The sequence below is a fragment of the Sarcophilus harrisii genome, chromosome 3, assembly GCF_902635505.1.
Source record: "Sarcophilus harrisii chromosome 3, mSarHar1.11, whole genome shotgun sequence".
Classification (NCBI taxonomy): Eukaryota; Metazoa; Chordata; class Mammalia; order Dasyuromorphia; family Dasyuridae; genus Sarcophilus; species Sarcophilus harrisii.
In genome coordinates this window covers 238,348,104-238,370,479 of record NC_045428.1, presented here as the reverse complement: position 1 = coordinate 238,370,479, position 22,376 = coordinate 238,348,104, and the positions used below count along the sequence as shown (strand labels likewise).

The 22,376-nt window shown below is 33.2% G+C and overlaps 1 protein-coding gene across 1 annotated transcript in view; it reads left to right on the top strand.

The window, feature by feature from the left end:
• The window catches only part of NCAM2 (neural cell adhesion molecule 2), a 263,078-nt gene that overhangs the window by 184,140 nt on the left and 56,562 nt on the right, over positions 1-22,376 (top strand). Inside the window, exons 13-14 of the mRNA XM_031959261.1 lie at positions 6,938-7,057; positions 21,132-21,253. Coding sequence (XP_031815121.1) covers positions 6,938-7,057; positions 21,132-21,253 — 242 coding nt within the window. The remainder of the gene's footprint in view (positions 1-6,937; positions 7,058-21,131; positions 21,254-22,376) is intronic.

Genomic DNA, 22,376 nt, shown 5'->3' with positions numbered 1-22,376 from the left:
TAAAAAGGCTTTAGTACCCTAAAAGTTAGTTATTACAAGAAAAAAGATACCATGAGGCAGGAGTACCCATGATGGGCTAGCTCACAATTAACCAGAAAGATCTACCCTATGAACAGATCTTTTACAGGGGAAATATAATCAGGGAGGGTAAAAGTTTGACCTCATAATTTGGCTTTCTGATTAGATAAGTAAAAGTGGGGTGTCTAGAGACCTACTTAAGAACAAAAGACTCACTTAAGGCTGAGATCTTTATCCTGTCAGAGCTTCAGGCTTTCTCTGCTCAGACCCTTCTGGCTACCCAGGACTTCATCAAAATGATCACTCCTCCTGAATTTTCTTCATACCTGGGGATATTATTTCTCCAGGTGAAGAGATCAGAGGGAGAAAGATTTGTCATCTAGAGATTTTTTCCCTCAATATTTTCTCTGATTTATATAAAGGAATCCCTTTAGCTATGCTACTTTTACTAGTATTAGTTCCCATAATTATAAGAATTCATAAACTGATCTAAGAATTTCCCTTAGAAATTGACTGGATTAACAGAACCAATCTGTTTTAAAATAGATTCTGTGGGAAGCAGTCCTGAGATCTTATCTCAGCACATACCCTCCCACTCCATGTCACCCTCCCAAAAAGTCTTGATTTTTATTTCAAGAAAAGGCCCCAAAGAAAAAAATCCTTCTCAGATTCTACTTTCATATTTATGTGCTTTTATAAATTCTTCTCTGTCCGTCACTTTATTTTGACCACAATTAAAAGATAGAAAAGACTTTTTTTTTTGTTTATCTTTACTTTTGATATTTAAACTGTAAGTATAGATAACACAACAAAAGAAATTCCTTCAGATAATACACATTATAAAAAAGAATGTTAAAGAAACTGAAAAATGTATGCTTCAATCTGCACTCAATTCATTCATTTTCTGTTTGGAGGTAGATAGTATTTTTCAATTTGGGTCCTTTGGAATTGTGTTGGATCATACTCTTGATCAGATTTAGATCAGCTAAGTCTTTCTTAATTGGTTATCATTTACAATATTGCTTTTACTGTGTATAGTGTTCTAGTTCTGTTTACTTCATTTCATAATATTCCCCATTGTTCAGCCATTTGCAAAATTGCTGTACATCCCTTCAGTTTCCAATTTTTTCCATCACAGAAAGAATTGCTATAAATATTTCTATACATATGGGTCTTTTTTTTTTCTCTTTGATTTCTTTGGGATACAGACTTAATGGTGCTATTGCAAGGTTTTGTTGCCTTTTGGGTGTTGTTCCGTTCTCCATAATGGTTGGACCAGTTCACAACTTCACCAACAATGCACATCTCCTCCAGCATTTATCATTTTCCTTTTCTATCATGTTAATCAGTGGTGTCTCAGAGTGTGAGTTTTTTGGATTGTTATTTTTTTGATTAATTGGTTTTTTGCAGTTCTCTAATCAATACTAATTTAGAGCATTTTTTTCCATATGAGTATTGATAGCTTTATTTTATCTTCTGAGAATTGCCTGTTCAGATCCTTTGACCATTTATCAACTTGGGAATGACTCTTTATTTTTACCAGTTTGGCTCAGTTCCCTATATATTTGAAAAATAAAGCTTCATAAAAGAAATTTGCTGTAAATTTTCCCCATTTGCTACTTTCCTTCTAATTGTGACTACATTGTGCAAACCTTTTTTGATTTCATTTAATCAAAATGAACCATTTTACTTTCTATGAACCTTTCTATCTCATTAGTCATAAATTCTTTCCTCATCCATAAATTTGACAGGAACATTTTTCCATGCTCGCCTAATTTACTTATGATGCCAGCCTTTATATTTAAATCGCTTATCCATTTTGACATTATTTTGATATATGGTATGAGATATTGGCATATGCCTATTTTCTGCCAAAGAGCTTCACATTTTTCTTAGTAGTTTTTGGCAAATAGTGAGTTCTTGCCCCAAAAGCTTGAATCTGGGTTTCTCAGTTACCATCATGATTTACTCCTGCATATAATACACTTATGTTATTCCACTGATCCGCATTCTTTAGCCAGTACAAATTGTTTTGATGATCACCAATATTGTTAGTAATCTGGTACTGTTAAGTCATCCTTCTTCACATTATTTTTCATGATTCTTTTGATTTTCTTGACTTTTTTTTTTCTTCAATTGAATTTTTTTTTCTAGCTCTATAAATAATTCTTTGATAGTTTGATTGGTGTAGCACTGAATAAAGTAAATTCACTTAGAATTGTTATTTTTATTATATTGATTTGACTTACCTATGAGCAATCAACATTACTCCATTGTTTAGACTTATCTTTATTCATGTGGAAATCATTTTATAATTGTGTTTATATAGTCCCTGTATTTGTCTTGGCAGGTAAGTTGTCAAGTGCTTTATATTGTCTGCTATTATTTCAAATGGAATTTCTCTTTCTATATCTTCCTGTAGTGTTTGGTTAGTAATACACAAAAATGCTGATGACTTGTATGAGTTTGTTTTATAGCCTGAAATTTTGCTAAAGTTGTTAATTATTTCAATTCAATTAGGTTTTTTTTAGTTATTCTTTAGGGTTCCCTAAGCATACTGATCATATCATAGACAAAAGTGTTAGTTTTGTACATCATTATTTCAAACACACCCCAAGAACAACACATCCCAAAGTCAAAAATAAATCTGATAAAATTATAACAACCAAAAAGGACTCAGAATGAAGAGATGTGTGACATTATCCACAACCTACCTCTTTGCAGAAGTAAAAAGACCATAGATGTTACATATAGTATATTTTGGGGGGACTCCTTTTTCAATATATTGATCAGTTTTGTTGATTTTTTTTGTGTGGGAGGGACAGGGAAAAGTTTTTTTTAGGATAACTATGGTAATATATGAAATAGAAAAGTTAAATAAAATCTTTTAAAAATATAATTACTGAAAAGACCAGAAAGTAATCTGGCAGAAATTAGGTGTAGACATAAATTTGAAATGCAAAGGAGATATAAAGCAAAACTGTTAACTGAGGAAAAAAATCTTCTGCTTCCAACATCTCTGAGAAGGGTCTGATAGCCAAGATATAAAGGACAGTCTCAAAAATATATAAAATCAAAAATTATGTCAAGGTAGTTATCAAATGAAGAAATCCAAGTTTTCAGGATCATTTAAAAAATATTCCACGTCACTAATATTTTCTTTGTCAAAAATCAGAGAATAGTTTTGTTTTCTGAGCAAAAAGTAATTTACATATAAATTAAATTTTTAAAAAATGTTTGGTAGAATTTATTAATTAATCCATTCAAGCCTTAAGTTCTTCCTCCTCCCCACCCTCATTACTGCCATGGAAATTTATTTATAGATTATTCAATAAAATATTCTAAGTTCTTTTTTAAAAATTTCTCTGATTATTGTTTGGTTAATTTTGGTATTTTATATTTTATAGATATATTTATAACTATTCTGTTTTCTGTGTTGCTGGTATAATAGGAAAAATAGTTTAAAATAAGTTATTTTCTCTTCATCTATTAAAGTCTTCTTTCTGAATTTTGCAAATTGGTTTTCTCTTTATTCTAAATAACTAACATATTGCTTCTTCCCCCCTAAAAACAGTATTTAGTTTTATTTCCAATTACATGGTTGTTTTTATTTTTAATTTTGTCACTTTAATTTTCTGAATTTCTATTTTTTAATTCATTTTTTAATTTGTTAATTTTTACTCCATACCCTATTCATTAACATTCATTTAAAAAGAGATTAGAACACCACCAATAATGTATAATTACAGTCATTTGATTTTGCTTTTTTGCCTTTCTTCTCTTCACCCAGGCTAAATAAGAGTTATTAATTCTTACCCTTTATTAAATTTTTTATTTAATCCTTCCTTTATGATCAGTCCTGGTTGAAGTTGGTATGTCTTGTAATCATTCTCTTACCAAGTCTACCTTCTAATTTTTCCCTCATCTCTACCTATTCTTACTTATCTCCCAGATGAATTAAATGTATTTACACATCAAACTTTTTGTGTGTCTAATTTTGTTATTATCTTGCCCTTTATTATTAAGTACATTGAATTTATGGCCTTTAAACTTTCTTGACAATTCTTCCTCAAAAGAGAATGTCAAAGTCAGTTTCCAGTTGCTGTCTCATCCTGTTAATGTGTCTGATATTTTTACTTTATCTAATAGATCAGTTAGTTAACAAAGTCTTCTGAGTTCTGACACTGCTATGAATTACGTTGCAGTATTTCAGTTTTGACCTTTCTTTTCAACATCCTTCCTTATACTGTCTTGGTTTTTATTCTCTGGATTGACTCATAAAATCAGGAAATAATTATATATTTCTAGTTCAAAAAATCATAATATTTATTAAACATTTTATGTTCTATTTTTTCAAGAAGTGGTAAAATAAAATTGTGTTTAACAAAGTAATAATTTAAAAATAATCATTAAATGTTTATTCAGCATGTAAAGTAAGAAATGATGAAGTAATAACTATATGTAATTAATATGTATCAAAAACAATAAAATGAACATATTAGCAACAACACTGTCAGGCATTTTGCCTTTACGATTATAATGGGTTTATAACAAGTGAGAAAATGATTATGGGAAAGAAAAAAAATTCAAAACTTGTAAAGTAGCTTCCACATAGATTGTTTATTCATTTCATGTCCAACTCTTTGGAGTTTTCTTGGCAAAAATACTGGAGGAGTTTGCCATTTCCTTTTCCAGTCCATTTTACAGATGAGGAAAGTGAGAAAAATAGAGTTAAGTGACCTGCTTAGGTTCATATAGCTAGTGTTTGAGGCCAGTTTTAACTTAGGAAGATTCATCTTGCTAGCTCCAAGCTCAGTACTCTAACATATTTTTACCTCTTAGTGTTTCCATTGCTTAGCATAGTGGCTGGCAAAAAATGACTGCTTAATAAATGCTTATTGATTGACTATTAATTAATCATAAAAAGATTATGACCAAAATCACCATTTACCATAACTACTGACTTTCTCAATTCTGGAAACACAGGCCCACCGTTTATTTTTCTCAGGACACCAATAAAATTCTTTTCTCAAGAATTCTCTGTATGTTTCTTGGCAACACAAAAGTTGAATTCAATTCTTCTGGACAGTAAATTCTATTAGTTCTTGTATATAACAATTTTGGTGACATATCTTGATGTGTTGATATTTTGTCATTTTTGCTTTCCTTTATGTTCTAATAATTCAAGGTAGTTTTCATTTATGATTTCTTGAAATATGATGTCCCAGTTTGAGGGTTTTTGTTTTGCTAAGGTCTTCTGGGAGTCTGATGAGTCTTAAATTATCTCTCTTCATCATATTTATTAGGTCACTTGTTTGTGATAGCAGGTATTTTATATATTATGATTTTTCCATTTTTTTTTTTTACTTTTCATATTTTTATCTCATTGAATCATTAAGTTCTACTTGTTCTGTTCCAATTTTTTTTTGGATTTTTCTATTTTGATATAGTAGATATTTTAGATATCTATTTAGTTTTCTACTTTCTGTTCTGAATTATTTATTTTCTTTCCAAGCACTCTTAATTTCACTCTTTATCACATTTCATTTTTTTCTTCATTTCATTATCCCGTTCTTATAGTCGTTGCTATCAATGCATTCTCTTTTCTGGTATTCTATGTGTTCTTATTACAAAGTTACTTTCCTCTTCTGGGTTTTTCTTCTCAGGTTCTCAATCCATATTATTTTTTTTTATTGGTTTTAGGAGCATCCTTATATTTCCACTGGATCTTGGTGCTAGTTACAGATGCTATTCTTTCCTTTACATTTCAGTAGGATAGCGAAGCCCAATTTCTGTCCCTCCTTTCGTCCTGCTGTAGTTCTAGATAGGAGAACTGGATCCTGTTCTCCTTTCTTGACTTCTTTTGTAGCTCTGGCCGAAGATGAGGAGCTAGATCTAGGTATGAGACCAGGCCCGTGCTCTACCTCGGTCCCTGCCTTTATCTTCTTTTATAACTACCCACATGAATACAGGGATTTATTACAGGTGAAAGATCATAGTCACATTTTAACCCTCTGCCTTTCTATCACTTTGTGCATCAACTAGGACTTGGCTTGTCTCCTGATTTTGCTGCAACAGGACCTAAAATTTCACTAGTCTCTTATTTCATCTTCCAGAGATTGTACTGACTTCAGGTCAGGTACTGACTTCTCCTCCTATGCACTGACTTTGCCCCAGCTCCATCTCTATCTCCTGGTGCTGTCACCTGTCCAATAGATTCCCAGTTTTAACTTGTCCTATGATTTGGCCCCAACTAACCCTAACCAGACCATTTCTGGTTTTAGGCCCTGGTTTACAGGAAATAATGTTGACTTCTACCTTTCCCAGAAATCCCCTGAATAGAAAAACCTCAGACTTATAGTCATCTTCTGGTTTAATCCTGGACAAGCTGGAAGTGCCTCTGAAGTTTTTTTGAATATTTGTTTCATGTGAGTCTTTTTTTTTTTTTTCTATGCTTTTCTCAGTAAAATTAGGTTTTAGTTGGAGCCTTTCTCATTAACATCTTTGAATGAAATCTAGAATTTCTCTATTGGTACATTTGCAAGGAAAATATTTTAAAGGAATTTTTAATAAAAAAATTATTACTGTATTCATAGGGGGTTTTTAAAGGATTAATTTTTTTGTTCTGTTTTTATATGTCCTTTGTTTCAGTTAAAAGTTCCTTGGTGTCTCTTAACCTTTGCAAACAACTGTGCCCACGTTACTAGGCTGGAAAGGTTTTAACAGTTTGAGGATATGCCCCTTTCTCCCATTTCATCATAAAATTCTCATTCTTTCCTCTCTTTTCCTAGTAACTTACAGGAAAAAAAAATAATCTGAATATGGTGAAGAAATTGTAATTCTTTTATATCTTCCTTCAGCCTTCCATTTGTATTAAGTCTGTGTCTCTCTCTCTCTCTCTCTTTCTTTCTCTCCTCAGCAACGGTTGTTTTAAGCAATTTAGAACCAAATACAACCTACGAAATCAAGGTTGCAGCTGTAAATGGAAAAGGTCAAGGGGACTACAGTAAAACTGAAATCTTTCAAACATTACCAGTCCGTAAGTAATAACCTTTTTAACTAATACAAGACTTTAAAAGTATTATAAATTGCTACTCTCTTTGCATGCAAAATCATAAATTAACTCAAGGTAAATTGGGAAGTATATAATCTATTCAGAATTCTAGAAGCCTCTTTGTGCTACACTAATACAAAGAAATGCATTAAAACACAAATTTCTCAAGGGAAAATTTTTCTAATAAAGAAGGGTTATTATTTATTTATATCTTAATTAATGAGGTCATAGTTTTTCTATTTTCTGTCTACTATAATGTTCAATATTCTATTACTTTAATTTAGTGTGGCTATTGCTTTTATTCTCTTATAAGTTATAAGAGAAAATAGAACCATTAAATTAATCTACATCTTTAACAGTGATGATATGAGAATAATAACTGAGATAGGCTCATTCACATAACTTCCCCTCTTGGGCTCTTGTAAAGACAATTAAATTTTCTTGATTTTAGGTAAAAGGAAGATCAATGACAAAAATAATGATATAAAAGTTTTCGATAATCCTACTTTCATACATGACATTTTTGGATTATGAAATTTACTAGATGGAATTTAAAATGTTTAAAAAGAAATGGCAGAATTATGCCCCATATTTCTCATTATAGCTAATTTCTCCATTCATTCAGGCTGATTTCTTTATATGCACTAGAAATAAACTTATTCTCACTTCCTGGTTCAATGAATAAAACATTGAGTTGACCTAGAGCCGAAAACATCTGAATTCAAAACAAAATCAGACACTTATCAGATCTGTAAACTGGGCAAGTCATTTAACTTCTATGTCCCTAAGTTTCTTCAACTGTAAAATGGGGACATTTAAAGAACCCATGAGGAACAAATGAGTTTTTTGAATTTTTGAAAAGTTCTTATGGTAATACGTAGCTCATAATAGGTGCTTAATAAATGTTTGTTCCTCAAACCCAACAGTCTTTGATCTTTTTCTTTTTTTACAAATATTTTGATAACTGTATTTCAGTGAAATTCATTTCCTTTATAATCTTATATAATTTTATGCATTTAAAGATATTCTATATAGGGTCCATAGCCTTCATCAGACTTCCAAAGGTTTGATGATTATTACAGAAAAAGATAAAAACCCCTTGCTTTAACAAGCCTTTGGGGATCTCCCCACTTAGTTCTACATTTCCCAAGTCTATTTTCTCACAGCCAGCTGAAGTCATATATTTTTCATAAATTCTCCCCCTGACTCTTGATGAATTAGTTCTCTGAACACAGCCATTCATCAAAATGACTACACAATTTAGCACTTGCCTTATATTAGCTAATTTTTTTTTCTTTTCCCATGTTCTTATTCTTGGTTCTTTTTATGGCATATTTTATATAAGCCTGGTTGGTTGTTTATTTGTTTTCCGTAAAAAGCAGAAAACTTGTAGATGCAGATGAATATTCAAACAGTCATTTTAGAAAGCTCTGCTTTTATTCCAAAGATGTTTAGGTCTTTTTCAAAATTTCTTTTTTGGAATTGTCTTCGTCAGTGCACATTGTTTTAATATACTTTAAATGGCAAATATTCATTGTTGAAGAAAGTTTCATTTTTAGGGAAAAAAACCATAAAAATTATCCAGAACTCATGTAGGCAGATCACTGGCATAGTCAGTAGAGGAAGTATGAAGAACAGAGTTCAAATCCATTCTCAGACATTTACTAGTGGTGACCTTGAGCAAGTTACATTAAATATTTTCCTTAGTTTCCTCATTTGTGATATGGATTATTGTGGACCTAAAATAAGCTAATTTTTGTAAATCATTTTGCAAATCTTAAAGCACTACATAAATGCTATCTACTACTATTTCAACTCTAAGAAGCAATTATAGTGAAAAAGTGCTTCAGGTAAATTCCACAATATACTATCAAAAATTTTATAGCTATAATGTAATAGAGAATTTTTTTTTATTTAGTTTGTAAGTTGATTATTAAGGCACCTCCAAAACAATAATTCCAAAATCCATGTATAATATTCCAGAGAAACTGTTTTGAGAACAATACTCATTTGGATATTTTTTTTTAAATCATTAAAAGAGAAGATATGACACAATGGAAATAGTGGTGAATTTCTTTCTTTTTTTTTTTTCATAATTATAACTTTTTATTGACAGAACCCAAGCCTGGGTAATTTTTTACAACATTATCCCTTGCACTCACTTCTGTTCCAACTTTTCCCCTCCCTTCCTCCACCCCCTCCCCCAGATGGCAAGCAGTCCCATACATGTTAAATATGTCACAGTATATCCTAGATACAACATACGTGTGCAGAACCAAACACTTCTCTTGTTGCACAAGAAGAATTGGATTCAGAAGGTAAAAATAACCTGGGAAGAAAAACAAAAATGCAAACAGTTTACATTCATTTCCCAGTGTTCTTTCTTTGGGTGTAGCTGCTTCTGTCCGTCATTGATCAATTGAAACTGAGTTAGATCTCTTTGTCAAAGAAATCCACTTCCATCAGAATACATCCTCATGCAGTATCGTTGTTGGAGTACATAATGATCTCCTGGTCCTGCTCATTTCACTTAGTGTCAGTTCATGTAAGTCTCTCCAAGCCTCTCTGTATTCATCCTGTTGGTCATATCTTACAGAACAATAATATTCCATAACATTCATATACCACAATTTACCCAACCATTCTCCAATTGATGGGCATCCATTCATTTTCCAGCTTCTAGTCACTACAAACAGGGCTGCCACAAACATTTTGGCACATACAGGTCCCTTTCCCTTTATATCTCTTTGGGGTATAAGCACAGTAGTAGCACTGCTGGATCAAAGGGTATGCACAGTTTGATAACTTTTTGAGCATTATCTTTCCTTGTCATTCTAAGCCAATCTGACAGGTGTGTAGTGGTATCTCAGAGTTGTCTTAATTTGCATTTCTCTGATCAACAATGATTTGGAGCACCTTTTCAATAGGCTAGAAATAGTTTCAATTTCTTCATCTGAAGAATTGTCTGTTCATATCCTTTGACCATTTATCAATCGCAGAATGGCTTGATTTCTTATAAATTAGAGTCAATTCTCTATATATTTTGGAAATGAGGCCTTTATCAGAATCTTTAACTGTAAAAATGTTTTCCCAGTTTATTGCTTCCCTTCTAATCTTATCTATATTAGTTTTGTTTATACAAAAACTTTTCAATTTGATAAATCAAAATGTTCTATTTTGTGATCAATAATGATCTCTAGTTCTTCTTTGGTCATAAATTCCTTCCTCTCCCACAGGTCTGAGAGATAAACTATCCTATGCTCTTCCAATTTATTTATAATCTCATTCTTTATGCCTAGGTCATGAACCCATTTTGACTTTATCTTGGTGTATGGTGTTAAGTGTGGGCCAATGCCTAGTTTCTGCCATACTAATTTCCAATTCTCCCAGCAATTTTTGTCAAATAGCAAGTTCTTATCCCAAAAACTGGGGTCTTTGGGTTTGTCAAACACTAAATTATTGGCTGTTTTGTCCTTTGAACCTAACCTATTCCATTGATCAACTAGTCTATTTCTTAGCCAATACCAAATGGTTTTCGTAACCGCTGCTTTATAATATAATTTTAGATCAGATACAGCTAGGCCAGAGTGGTGAATTTCTTGATCCACAACTCACCCTCTCTGTCTGTCTGACACACACACACACACACTCTCTCTCTGTGTGTCTGTCTCTCTCTCTCTCTCTCTCTCTCTCTCTCTCTCTCTCTATATATATATATATATATATATATATAATTTAATATCTCTATTATAGGATTAATGCTCAATTTACTCATCTGTAAAATGAAAATAATGGTACTTATCCTATCTCTACCACAGAGATATATAAGAAAAACACTTTGTAAACCTTAAAGAACTTTATGAATTATTATTAATTTAAAAGTTAGTTCCACTTAGAACAATACTTCACAAAAGATATGTGCTTTGTCAATCAGTATTTGACATTAATACCATGCACCCTCTGAGCTAACTCTCCCTTGCCCCTCACTGTGTTAAACTAACATTCACAGGTAGGATCCCCAGGGTAACAATTACCACATGAGCTTTAACTCAAAACAAAGGCATTTATTGAGATGGCATTATAAGAGCAATAACTACAAAACATTCATTTCCAAAAACCTGGGATATAATTTCTTTTTTCCCCCAAGGAGTAATTTTTTTGCCAAAATCTATTTTGCCAAATCTGTTTTTAAAGAAGTAGTTTTCTTCAGTATAAATATATTTTTTTTTCCATTTTACCAAATGTATTTTTTTAAGTAATTGTTTTTCTTCAGTCACTTTCTGTGCTTCTGTTTCCAAACTCTACTGTAAAACTTTAATTCCCTTTCCCCGTTTTTCTTCTTACTCTTTTAAGTTCTTTTTTAAAATTCTTCCAAGAGAGCCTTTTGAGTTAGAGATCAGTTCGTATCTCCCTTTAAGGCTTCATCTGAAGCATTTTGCCTTTGGTGTCCTCAGGGTTTGCAATCTCTTCTCCCTATCTCCATAACAAATACCTTATGGTCAGAACACTTTTTGCTTTTTTGTTCATTTTTAAAAGATGATGTCTGCTCCCAGGGCATTGGGGAGATTGTCCCAAGCTTCCCCTATAGGGTGACAGGTGCTTAACTTTACACTGGGGCCCCTACTGCTCCAGGCTTCCTCCCTGAGCTGGCTGGGCGTGGTCAAGGCTTGCTTTTTATTCTGGGGTCTAGGAGCTCACTATTTGCCTTCTGTAGTTGCATTGGAGGTCTCACAGCCAGTCTGCTGATTCGCTGGCTTCTGAACCAGGACAGAGTAGCCAACCTGCTGTATTCTGGCTAAGAGCCTCCCTCAAGATTCCCCATGTGGGAACTCTCCACCTTGGGCCTCCCCGCTCCTGCGCTGTGCTGCATTCCCCCCTGCCCAATTGAGATAGGCATTCCCTGAAGTTTTTCCAAGATGTCTTCTGCTGGAAATTTATTTCTGTCACTCTAAAATATGTTCAGAGGCTTGTTCTAATGTTGATTCTAAGGGAAGCCAGGAAGAGTTTGAGCAAAATCCTGTCTACTCTCTGTCATCTTAGCCCCCCCCCCCAATCTGGGCATAATCTCCCACAAATATAACAATGTCAGTGGGAAGAGAGAACACACAATTAGAAGCAGACAATTAGAGAATACAAATGGCCAAGGCAGCTCACATTTGCAGGACCCTAAGTCATTTCTCTTCTCATGGAGTCTCTTGGGTAACTCCACTGCACAATAAAAAATGGGGAGGGGGAGAGAGAGAAATTGCCCTCTGAGAGTTGAAAAATGCCTATCCCCCAAGAAATTATTCTTCTTCCATATCCAGAGGTCACACTCATCAGAGCTATTTCTTGTCTTAACTGACTCACTATATCCAACTTAAAATGTCTTGCTTTTTAAAGGCCACCACAATAATGGCTGATTCTTTAGTCAGTAGCTAAGTACCTAATAATTCCACAAAAACATAAATCTTTACATTTATTTAATACTTAATTGTCTCTATCACCTGCCTTTTATATTTCATCAAGCGACTTTGAGGAAAATCTATTTTTCAGAAGTCCTGCTGATCAGCTGTCTCATTCCAAATATGTGAAGGACAAAAATCAACAATGTTCATTGGCATATTCTGTCTAATCCTATCTAAAAATACAGAAATAAGGCCTCTAAATATCAAATAAGAACAGGATTACTGTCTATCAGGAAAAATAATAATAAACTCATTCACTTTCACTTATTTTTAGATTTTGTTCTAATAGCAAGCCATTTTCTTCTTTTACCATAGACAGATTTTCCAGAGTTCCCACTGATTATATTGCTCACTTATTCTAAAATGTTTCCCTTGGTCCTGCAATATTACCAAATTGGAATCAGATTAGAGTCGAGCATTAAGGTGAATATATAACTAGGTGTCTGCATTGTAAAATAAAGTATTCACATAATCTTTGTATCAAAAATGCCTCAAGTAAATACATCCCAGTATCATGGCACCAATTCCACATTTGCAAGTATGTTAGCCATTATAATACAGGGAGGAGTTTTTAACTCTAAAAGCTTTGGAATACCATATATATCAAAAGAAATTTAATTCATAGAAAAAGAATTAAAGAACATTATATATTATTTATATTAATTATAGTATTCCCAAAGTTGGATACTAAATATTCTATAATACCACTAAGTTTCTTCAAATGTTTCTCCTTGGATTGGCAAATTCCTGCTTTCTTTTCTATTCATTGTCTTCAGCCATAGCTCTGTTGCCTCTGATAGTGTTTTTAGTATTTCTTTCATGTATATTTTGATAGCTATTGGGAGATCCATTGCCTTTTGCTCTAAGGTAAGGTTTAGGAGTTATTTTTCCTATCCTACCTAGGGTTAAAACTCTATCTCATTGAGAATTTATGGCTCTGAATAACAGTCCAAGCTTTCCTTTTATTTAAATGAGAACATCATTCTTTTGTTCAAAATATTCAAAGCACAAAAGGCACTGTTTTAATTTTGTTGGTTTAATTCTGTGAAGGATGATCAGGAAGAGGCTCTTAGATTCACCTTACCAAAATTGTATACCCTCTATCCTTGAAGCTTTTCCCTAGGAATTCTTATTACCACTGATCCAATAACACACAAATCCTTATCACAAAATTTGAACAGTCTAGTTGAAAAAAAAAAGATTAGTTTTAGAATCCAAATATCTGATGAGGAATTCTGGTTCTACTTTTAATTCCTTTACAATTTTAAGAAAGTCACTTAGTTCCTTGAGTCCACAGCTTCCTTATCTGTAAAATGAAAAATTGAACTAAATGATCTCTCACAACAGCTATAAATTCAAAGAGCCCTAACATTCTTTCCATTTCTGACACGAGACATGGGTGCTCTCTGCCCAAAGGAATATCTATCCTTCCAGGCCACAAAACAGCATTAATATCCCCCATTTACTCTTGTTAAATTTGTGCTATTATTCAAATCGTCCCTTAGATTACTTAAATTGTCCAAGACTATTAATTATTTTTATCAGTTACCAGTCATGTGCCAAGTGGAAGAAATGTTATAAGCAGTTATTAAATCATTACATTGCCTTCAGGATTCTACCATTTTCTTCAACCAATTTGGGGGAATGAGGAGGAAAGGAATATTCCAGATGAGGCAACATAAGTAAATATTATAATCTAATGCTTTGCAAAGGAGTTGATGTTTTCTATCCTTTTTTTAAAACCTCTTCTGTTGCCTTCTGCCTTCCCTTCCTTTTCTGTGATCCTTCTTCCCATTTATATTTTCCCCTTTTCCCTCCCTCTCTCTTTAGAGGAATTCCTTCTCCTAATTTTGCCACACACATTCAGTTCAGTCAGATGGCCACAGGTGACATTTTAGACTCCTGTTGTTGCAGGTCAGAATAGACTGTGGAGATATTATATTATTAGTAATTCTTTCAAAAGTTATAGTTATGTAAGTGCCCCTAAGACTTAATAAACATTGAGGTTCTGTAATGGGCTGAAGCTTGAGTTGATGCACTGAGGTCCCAAGCACATGAGGCTAACTAGTAATTGGACCATACTCTGTTAATATACATGCTTGAGAAAGAATGGCCCCCGCCCGCTCTTTGGGCAAGTCCTGATGTGTTGTATAGGAAATGACAATTTTGGTGGGTGGAGGCAGAGGGGCAGGAAGAGAGGCGGAGAGAGACTGCTGGCTGGCTTCTTGTCACAGTTGCTCACGTTGCTATCATGATCCCCCTTCACCTCCGATCCTTCTTCACCTCCACTAAGAATAAAGATCGAAGATTTTCCCCTAACCTGAATTCCTGACTCTGGCTAATTTTAAATACGCGGTCATCACAAGGTTCTATACATCCACTTTTAACTCATCACTATAAGCATGTAGTAAATAAAGTTTAAGGTAAAGCTTAATTTAGAGGAGATTTAACTTGTATGAATCTTTTAAAATTTGTCATATTTTCCATGGTTTTTATTGTCCAAATCTTTGTTCCTCACCATTTGTATATATAATCAAAAATGTTTAGAGCACATAAATAACATGTATTCTTTTATACTACAAATTAAAATATTTTGCATTTAATTACATCTAAAAAGTAAGTTGAGATTATCACTTGATTTTACTTCCTTTTGGTTTTAATTGATTTTTCTGATAAAACCTTTATTGCTTCTACAATTCTTTTTCTATTCAGTCATTATTACATAAATATTGTTGACAGTTCAAATAGAGGATCATTAGCTATGAATAAGCTAAATATACATGATAAATTAGGCTTTTAAAATGAATTATAGTCCCTATCTCAAAGAAATCCTATTATTGTGAATTGAATACTTATAAAATGAGCAAGACACTAACTTCAGAATTGCTGCTAAATTGCATGAACTCTGAAGTATGTAATTCTTTTTTAAGTTTCTTTAGGTTTCTCTTTCAAATTTTTTAAACCACTCTAAAATGTATAAGAAATTATTTTTAGGAAACTTATAAAAGTACTTTCATCTAAAATATTTACAATAATATGCCATCTTAAATTTATATTTTAATTTAAACTTCTCAGAAGACTATACAATTCCTGTTATAATTCATTTTTGTTTCCAAATGGATTCATTAACCATTAAACATTTTACAAACATTTAAAAATAATTTTTATTACCATATTACTTATAGATGTAGTGGGGGAGGGGGGAATGTGGGAGGGAAGTTTTTCAGGACAACCCTGATCAATTGATTTTCCCTCAGCTCACTTGAGGAAATTGCCAAAGGTAAGAGCCAAAGGAAGAGATAACAAAGAGGAAAGTGCTAAGACTTTAAAGTAAAAAGAAGTGACTAGACTTGTCTACCCCTTTAAAATATGTGAAGTTCTTCAGTAAAAAGTGAGGAAGCAATTGAGATGCTAATAATCTAGTTGCCTGAAGTGGGGGTGAGGAGGGGCAACTACCCCCCCTTCATCAATTTTGGCACACCCCATTCAGGTCCACACTTCTAAGACTAGCTTAAAACATTTTAGGAACATTTGGCTTTAATAGAGAACACAATTGTCTCAAAGTAAAGTCATTTCTTGAAATGTCAGCATAAGATTATAAGCCACAAAATAGTTCCCCCATAATTTTGGTACTCTTTCCCAATTACATGGGCATCCCTGGGAAGAACAGACATAATAGAGAAAGACATACTCAAGAATATACTGGAGGTAGCTTCAACTGGCTCCTGAGAGCCGATTGTTAAATTTTCAGTGTGAACAAAATTGGCGAATGCCAATTAGGGCTAATTTTATTGTTTTGTTGATTTCTAGATTTAAGAAAGTGATGAAGAAAAATGTTAATTACGCAGATTAAATTTAAATGTATCTGTGTGCATTGGGGGAGTTTTTAAACTATAGCTGTTACCAAGTATCATGATAAATTCTTGTAATAAAAATACCAAAAACAAAGAAAGTCCTTGTCCTTAAGAAGTTTGCATTCTAACAGGTAGACAACACATAAAGAGAAGTGATGTCCAGACAGGAGCACTTGGGCCCAGAAAGTTAGAGAAGTGGTAAGAGGGGAACCAGAAAACCAAAGGAGAATAATTTGACACAGTCCATCCAGGGCGATGACAGCAAAAATGTAATCATATTCCAGAACTCTAGAACTAGGGAATTGGGAGGTAGGGATGGTTGATGTTTGAAACTAGGCAAGGACAAAACGATTAGCAAGACTGTGGAGAAGATGGCCAGAGTGTTGGGAATGAAGTAAGTGTGAAGTTTTTATTGAAACAAGGCAGCAAGGCAACAAGGCAGAAGTTTCTCTGAAAGGGGCAGTTGGTCAGGCTATAAGAAAAATGACCAGAAATTCAGGAATGAAGTGAAACATGTCTGGATCATTCCCTGAAAGTATTTCAAGAGTCACTTGCTAATAGGAACTTTAGAGACTATTAAACCCAATCCCTTTATTTTATAGAAGAAGCACCAATTCACAAAGAAGTTAAGTGATTTGCCCAATATCAAACAGCTAGAATTTCTAAAATGAAATTTGAACTCATTTCTTCCTGACTCTGAAAGGTTAACAAGCTGAGTCCCACTTTTAATTCTATCAAAGGATATTTTGAAGCCCTAGTATCCTTTTTCTTCTTAAGATGTGCTGATGCTGTTTCCTTGCAGTCAGACAAGTCATTCATTTGGGTCCCATGGACAAATTCTTCCTTGAAACTAGCACAGTTCCAAGGTTAATACTGTTATTCACCCAGCTCCTCCATCTTATGCCTTCGATCACTGGGCCTACCTGGTAAGGGAAAGGAAATGTTTGCTGTTAGGCAGATAGCTTTACTCAGGTAAGCCAATGGGGAAGTAGAGAAAAGGAAATTTCCTTGCTTCTCTTCCACCTTTTCCTTCTTTTATCCCTCTTCTACCCCCACATCATCTTTTCTTCCTCCTAAGAGTGAAAAAAATGTTTTCTCTCAAGGATCGAGTTCTTCCTCCCTGGATGACTTTCTTCTCTGTTTCAAGTGACCCTTCAGAGAGTGTCTTGCTTTTTGAATTGATATAGTTGATCCTTTAGCCAGTTAGTGACTAACTTCCCATTTAAAGAAATTTCTTCATATTTCTAAAGACCTAACAAAATATAAACATTTCTTTGCAATTCATTTAATTCATTCTCAAGTAGGCTAGAGGGAAAAATCCTTTTATAGCTTGGCCTTAAATTTAAACATTTGTTCAATACATTTGTCCATCTTTATTCTGGACAGGTCTCTTATGAGTTGAAGAATATCAAGTATAATATCAAGTGCCTTTCCCCCTCAAAAAAGGTCTTGCTTTAAAGGGTCACAACAAAGTCCACATGACACACTTTTTGGACTTCATTTCCCATCTATCTACTTTCCTGAGCTTAATTATTTGCAGAAACTCATTCTACAAGATAAAATTAGCTCTGGAAATTAGTCCTCACACACACCTTACAAACTTTGGGACCCTCCTGCTCTGTTTGGAGAGTTAAATGTGGATATTGGAGGCTTCTTTCCTGATTCTACACCATATAAGGAGGTCTCTCTGGAAATTCACCTCATCATTTCCTTCCCAGTTGCTTCATAATCTATAGAAACTCCTCATTCTGTAAGATAAAATCAATTCTGAAACTTACCTCTTAAGATCATTATCCTCCCTGGATACAGAACTTCATCATGCTCTATGCCAGATAATGTACCCTTATGTCATCTTATTCCCATTAGATTGTGAGTTTCTTTGCCTTTCCTTGTATACCTAGCACTGAGCACAGTGACTAGCACATATTAGATACTTAATAAATATTGATTAATCCTGACACCGACTTTTGGACAATCTGAAAATTAACAAATTTCCATAAGGGCCTAAGATCATACTAGTAGATACAAAAAGGTTTGCCTAAAGACAATTTTTTTTAAAGGGAAATTGAACTTCAGAGGGAGAGCCCAGTTCAAGCAGACCTCTCAAAAGAGAGACAGCATTGGAATTGACTGTGAGTCTTCCCCTCATCTTCAGATGAGAAACCAAACTGTCTTAAGTGAAAATGCCTCTGGGTGCCTGAAACATAGGGGACCTGAAATGTCACCAATTGTTCTTTTCAAAACTAGGATATCACACACAGAGAAGAGATTCCAGTTGGACAATCCTTCTAGTAGAAATCTATAAATGTATAAAGAGTCCTAAATACATCCTGGAGTACTTTCATAATGAAGCACTTCCCTACACAATCACAAGTTTGTTCCCAAAGAAGTTGCTACTCAAAATACTTTTGCTTACAAAGCCTCATTGGTGCATCTACCTTTAATTGTCAGCTTGACACAGTTAGCTCAAAGCAAGGTCATTTGCTGGGATAGCATTTTAAGAATAATAGCTATAAAACATTCCCCCTATAAGCCTACATTATACATTCCCACAAATATCTATATATAATATCAGTGGGAAGAGTGGATACGTACACATATGGTAGAGAGGCACATGCTTAAGGGATACATTTGGCCAAGATGATTCACATTTCTGGTAATGCAAGCTCTTGATGTTATTTCCTATTCACAGTGTCCTCAGGTTGCTCTGAACCCCTTCCCCACACTGCAAATTATCCTTGGGCTTACTCCAAGGTTGTTTGTTTGTGACACTACAGAGAATGTTTTGATTATAAAAGGACTTGGCCAATCAGAAGAAAAACTTCACACCTAGTAAATAGGTAACAAAGTGTAAATGCCATTGTGCACTTCATTTAAGGCTTTAAAGCCTTGTTATCTCTGTTATTTGCCTATTACTTTATGTAATTTCATCAGGTGTACTAAAGGGAAATCCATTAATCTGAGGGCTCATAATCAGATCTCTCCTACAGACTTTTAATTGGTAAGTCTTTATTGTGTAGTAGAAAGAGTACAGAATTGAGATTTAATAAACCTGGGTTCCAGACCTGGTTTTTAGAAAGAGTATAATTCCAGGAGTATAATTCAACCTCCTTGGGCCCCAGCTTTTCATCTATAATTGGATTAAATTAGTTCATTCAGTAAGCATGTGAGGTGTGAATGATCTCCAAGCTGTCTAACATTTAACAAGCCCTCTTTTTACATTCTAAGATTCTATTTTCATAGCTCAATCAGCTTTTCTCTTTTTAAAAATCAAATTGGTCTAACATTTTAAAAAATTCAACCATTAATATCAGAAAAAAAAATGTGTTAATAAGATTTAAGATCTCCTATTTCCTTCATCCTAATGGATATGCAATCCATGTATCACGTTGCTTCATTATGCATATCTCTTTTACATTATTCTGAACAAGCCAGGAACTTCTGCTCACAATGTATAATATTTTAAATCTTTATAATGCACTGCTTTTTTAGAAGATTGGAAGAATCAAAGCCAGAGGGATGGTACAGCATATCTGAACGTCAATTAAATGATACAGCAGGCATCCACCTAGGTCTTCAAGTATTCTGAGTGTCGTATGAATGCAAAATTCTTGAAAGATTTATTTTGCTTGAAATAGTTTTATAAATGTCATTTTTACAATACAATTTCCATATGTGATAAATAGCACCAAAGGCTAATGTTTTAATTAAATTGGAAAAATGTTGAATTGTTATAAAATAAGATGCTACAAAATATCTTCAAGATTTTTTTGTCAAATGAAATCTGTTATGAATAGACAACTGATTACTAGATAATTATCTTTTATAAAATTATAATCATGCTGGTTATATAACTGGCATAGTGGATAGAAGTCAGACTCAGAGACTCAGCCTTCAACTCCTGTCCTAGATAACTACTAGTGATAGTAGTCATCCCTGAGGACTAAGATCACTGGTCATAATGATCCTCCCTGAGTCTCAATTTCCTTATCTATAAAATAAAAATGATAATAACATCTACTCACAGGGTTATTATGAAGTTCAGAAGAGATTATGTATGTAAAACAGGATAAAAATTGCAAATCTTAAATCAGTAGGTAAATGTGCTGTGAACAAGCTTGTGCTCACAATGATCATAAAGTTAGTATTTGAAGAAACCTGACTTGTCCAAGATCACAAAAGCAATAAGCATCAGTAGCATGGTTTGAACCTAGATCCTCTAAATCTAGAAATTGCACTCTTTCCATTATATGATACTGTTATTACTATTGTTATTATACATATAATTTTTTAACATGTTTGAATTTGAATTTGCCTTTAAAAAGGATTCTTGTCAATATTAACATATATTTGCATAGCATCTTACAGTTTTGAAAGTTATTTCATTCTCTACAATCCTGTTAGATCAGCAGGGTAACTGTTCTTTTCCAAATGAAAAAACTGAAGCTTAGAAATGTTAGAAAATTTGTTCAAGGTCATATGGCCTAGTTAGTAGCAGAATTTGGACTAACATTGTTCTTCAATTCCTGGTCCAGACCTTTACCATAATAAAATAATAATACCCAAACTTCTGGAAATTATTCAAAACATTACCAAGAGAAACTATTATCAATTATCACTAAGAAAAAGTATCACCAGATAAATTTCAACTGTGCTATTTCATTCTATCATAATAAAATTAACATACATTACCAAGAGAAACTAATATTAATTGTCATTAAGAAAATAAATCTCAAACATGCTATATTTTATGTTTAGGTGAACCAAGTCCTCCATCAATCCATGGACAGCCTAGCAATGGAAAGAGTTTTAAACTTAGCATAATGAAACAAGATGACGGAGGGGCACCCATTTTGGAATATATTGTGAAATATAGAAGTGTAAGTACCCAATTCATTATATTCAGTGTCTATTTTTAAAATTTTACTGAGATTCGTTAAATCTAAGTCAACACACTTTTGAATTTTGAACATTTTCCAAGTTTAGAAACAATAAAAAAATTACATGAATTCAAATGTAAATTTTTCTAACTGAAATTTATTATTCTAGGTTTTTGAAAATTGTAAGAATCTTTCTAGACAAAGTCTAAACACATTACTGAAATGATAATTTAGCTTTATATGTTGGGCATTTAATCATTTCTACACATCAGTGTTGAGAAGTAGATACAAAGAGCTACTTCACACATTCTATCAATTAGAGATTCATTTTGGCTTTACAGACTCCTTTTTTTAAAATAAAGAAGACCCTTGGAAAGTTAAACTAATGATTTATTCACACCTCATTAGAAACAACTTAAAGCAAATAATCACTGAGCTGATATATCAGCTACACTTGAATGGATATTTGGCAGAGTTTGAAGGACAGGTAAAGGAAGGGAAAGTTTGGAACTTGAGAAATAGTCATAGTTTTTTATAAGATGAAAGCATTGGGCATTTCAAAAGCAGGAGAGATACTTAAAGGAAAATTCGAAAGTAAGAAAATAGTTGTCAAGAGTTTACACATAGAGTGAATCCATACAAATCCCAAAAGGCTGTGGTTACAGTTGGCTTGAATGCTTTTCACAGAAGTGAAAACTTTTAAACTTTAGTTTGTTCATCCAAACTTAATAAATACTAAATGAATCACTTTATTCAATGACTTTCCATATATTCTATAATCAGACAATTCACCATATGAAAAATTTTTATACTCTAGACAAACATTTGTTTGTGTGTTAATGTTGGGGGAGGGATTTTAGTACCTCTGTATAAATGTTCTAATTTTCTCTGGTCTTACATCCAATTTACATTCACTTTCCTATAAGTTCATTCACAGAACTGATGATTTTTTTTTTTTGATCTAATCAAGACAGAAAATCCAGAGGTTCTGGTAAATTCACATGAAGGTTCCCAGAGACATAGATACTCCCCTGGGTACCAGTGTAACTTTGACAAACCAGATTATGCCCATTTCAATAAATTAGACCATTTTTAACTAGAACATTCTGTCTTTCAGACAAAT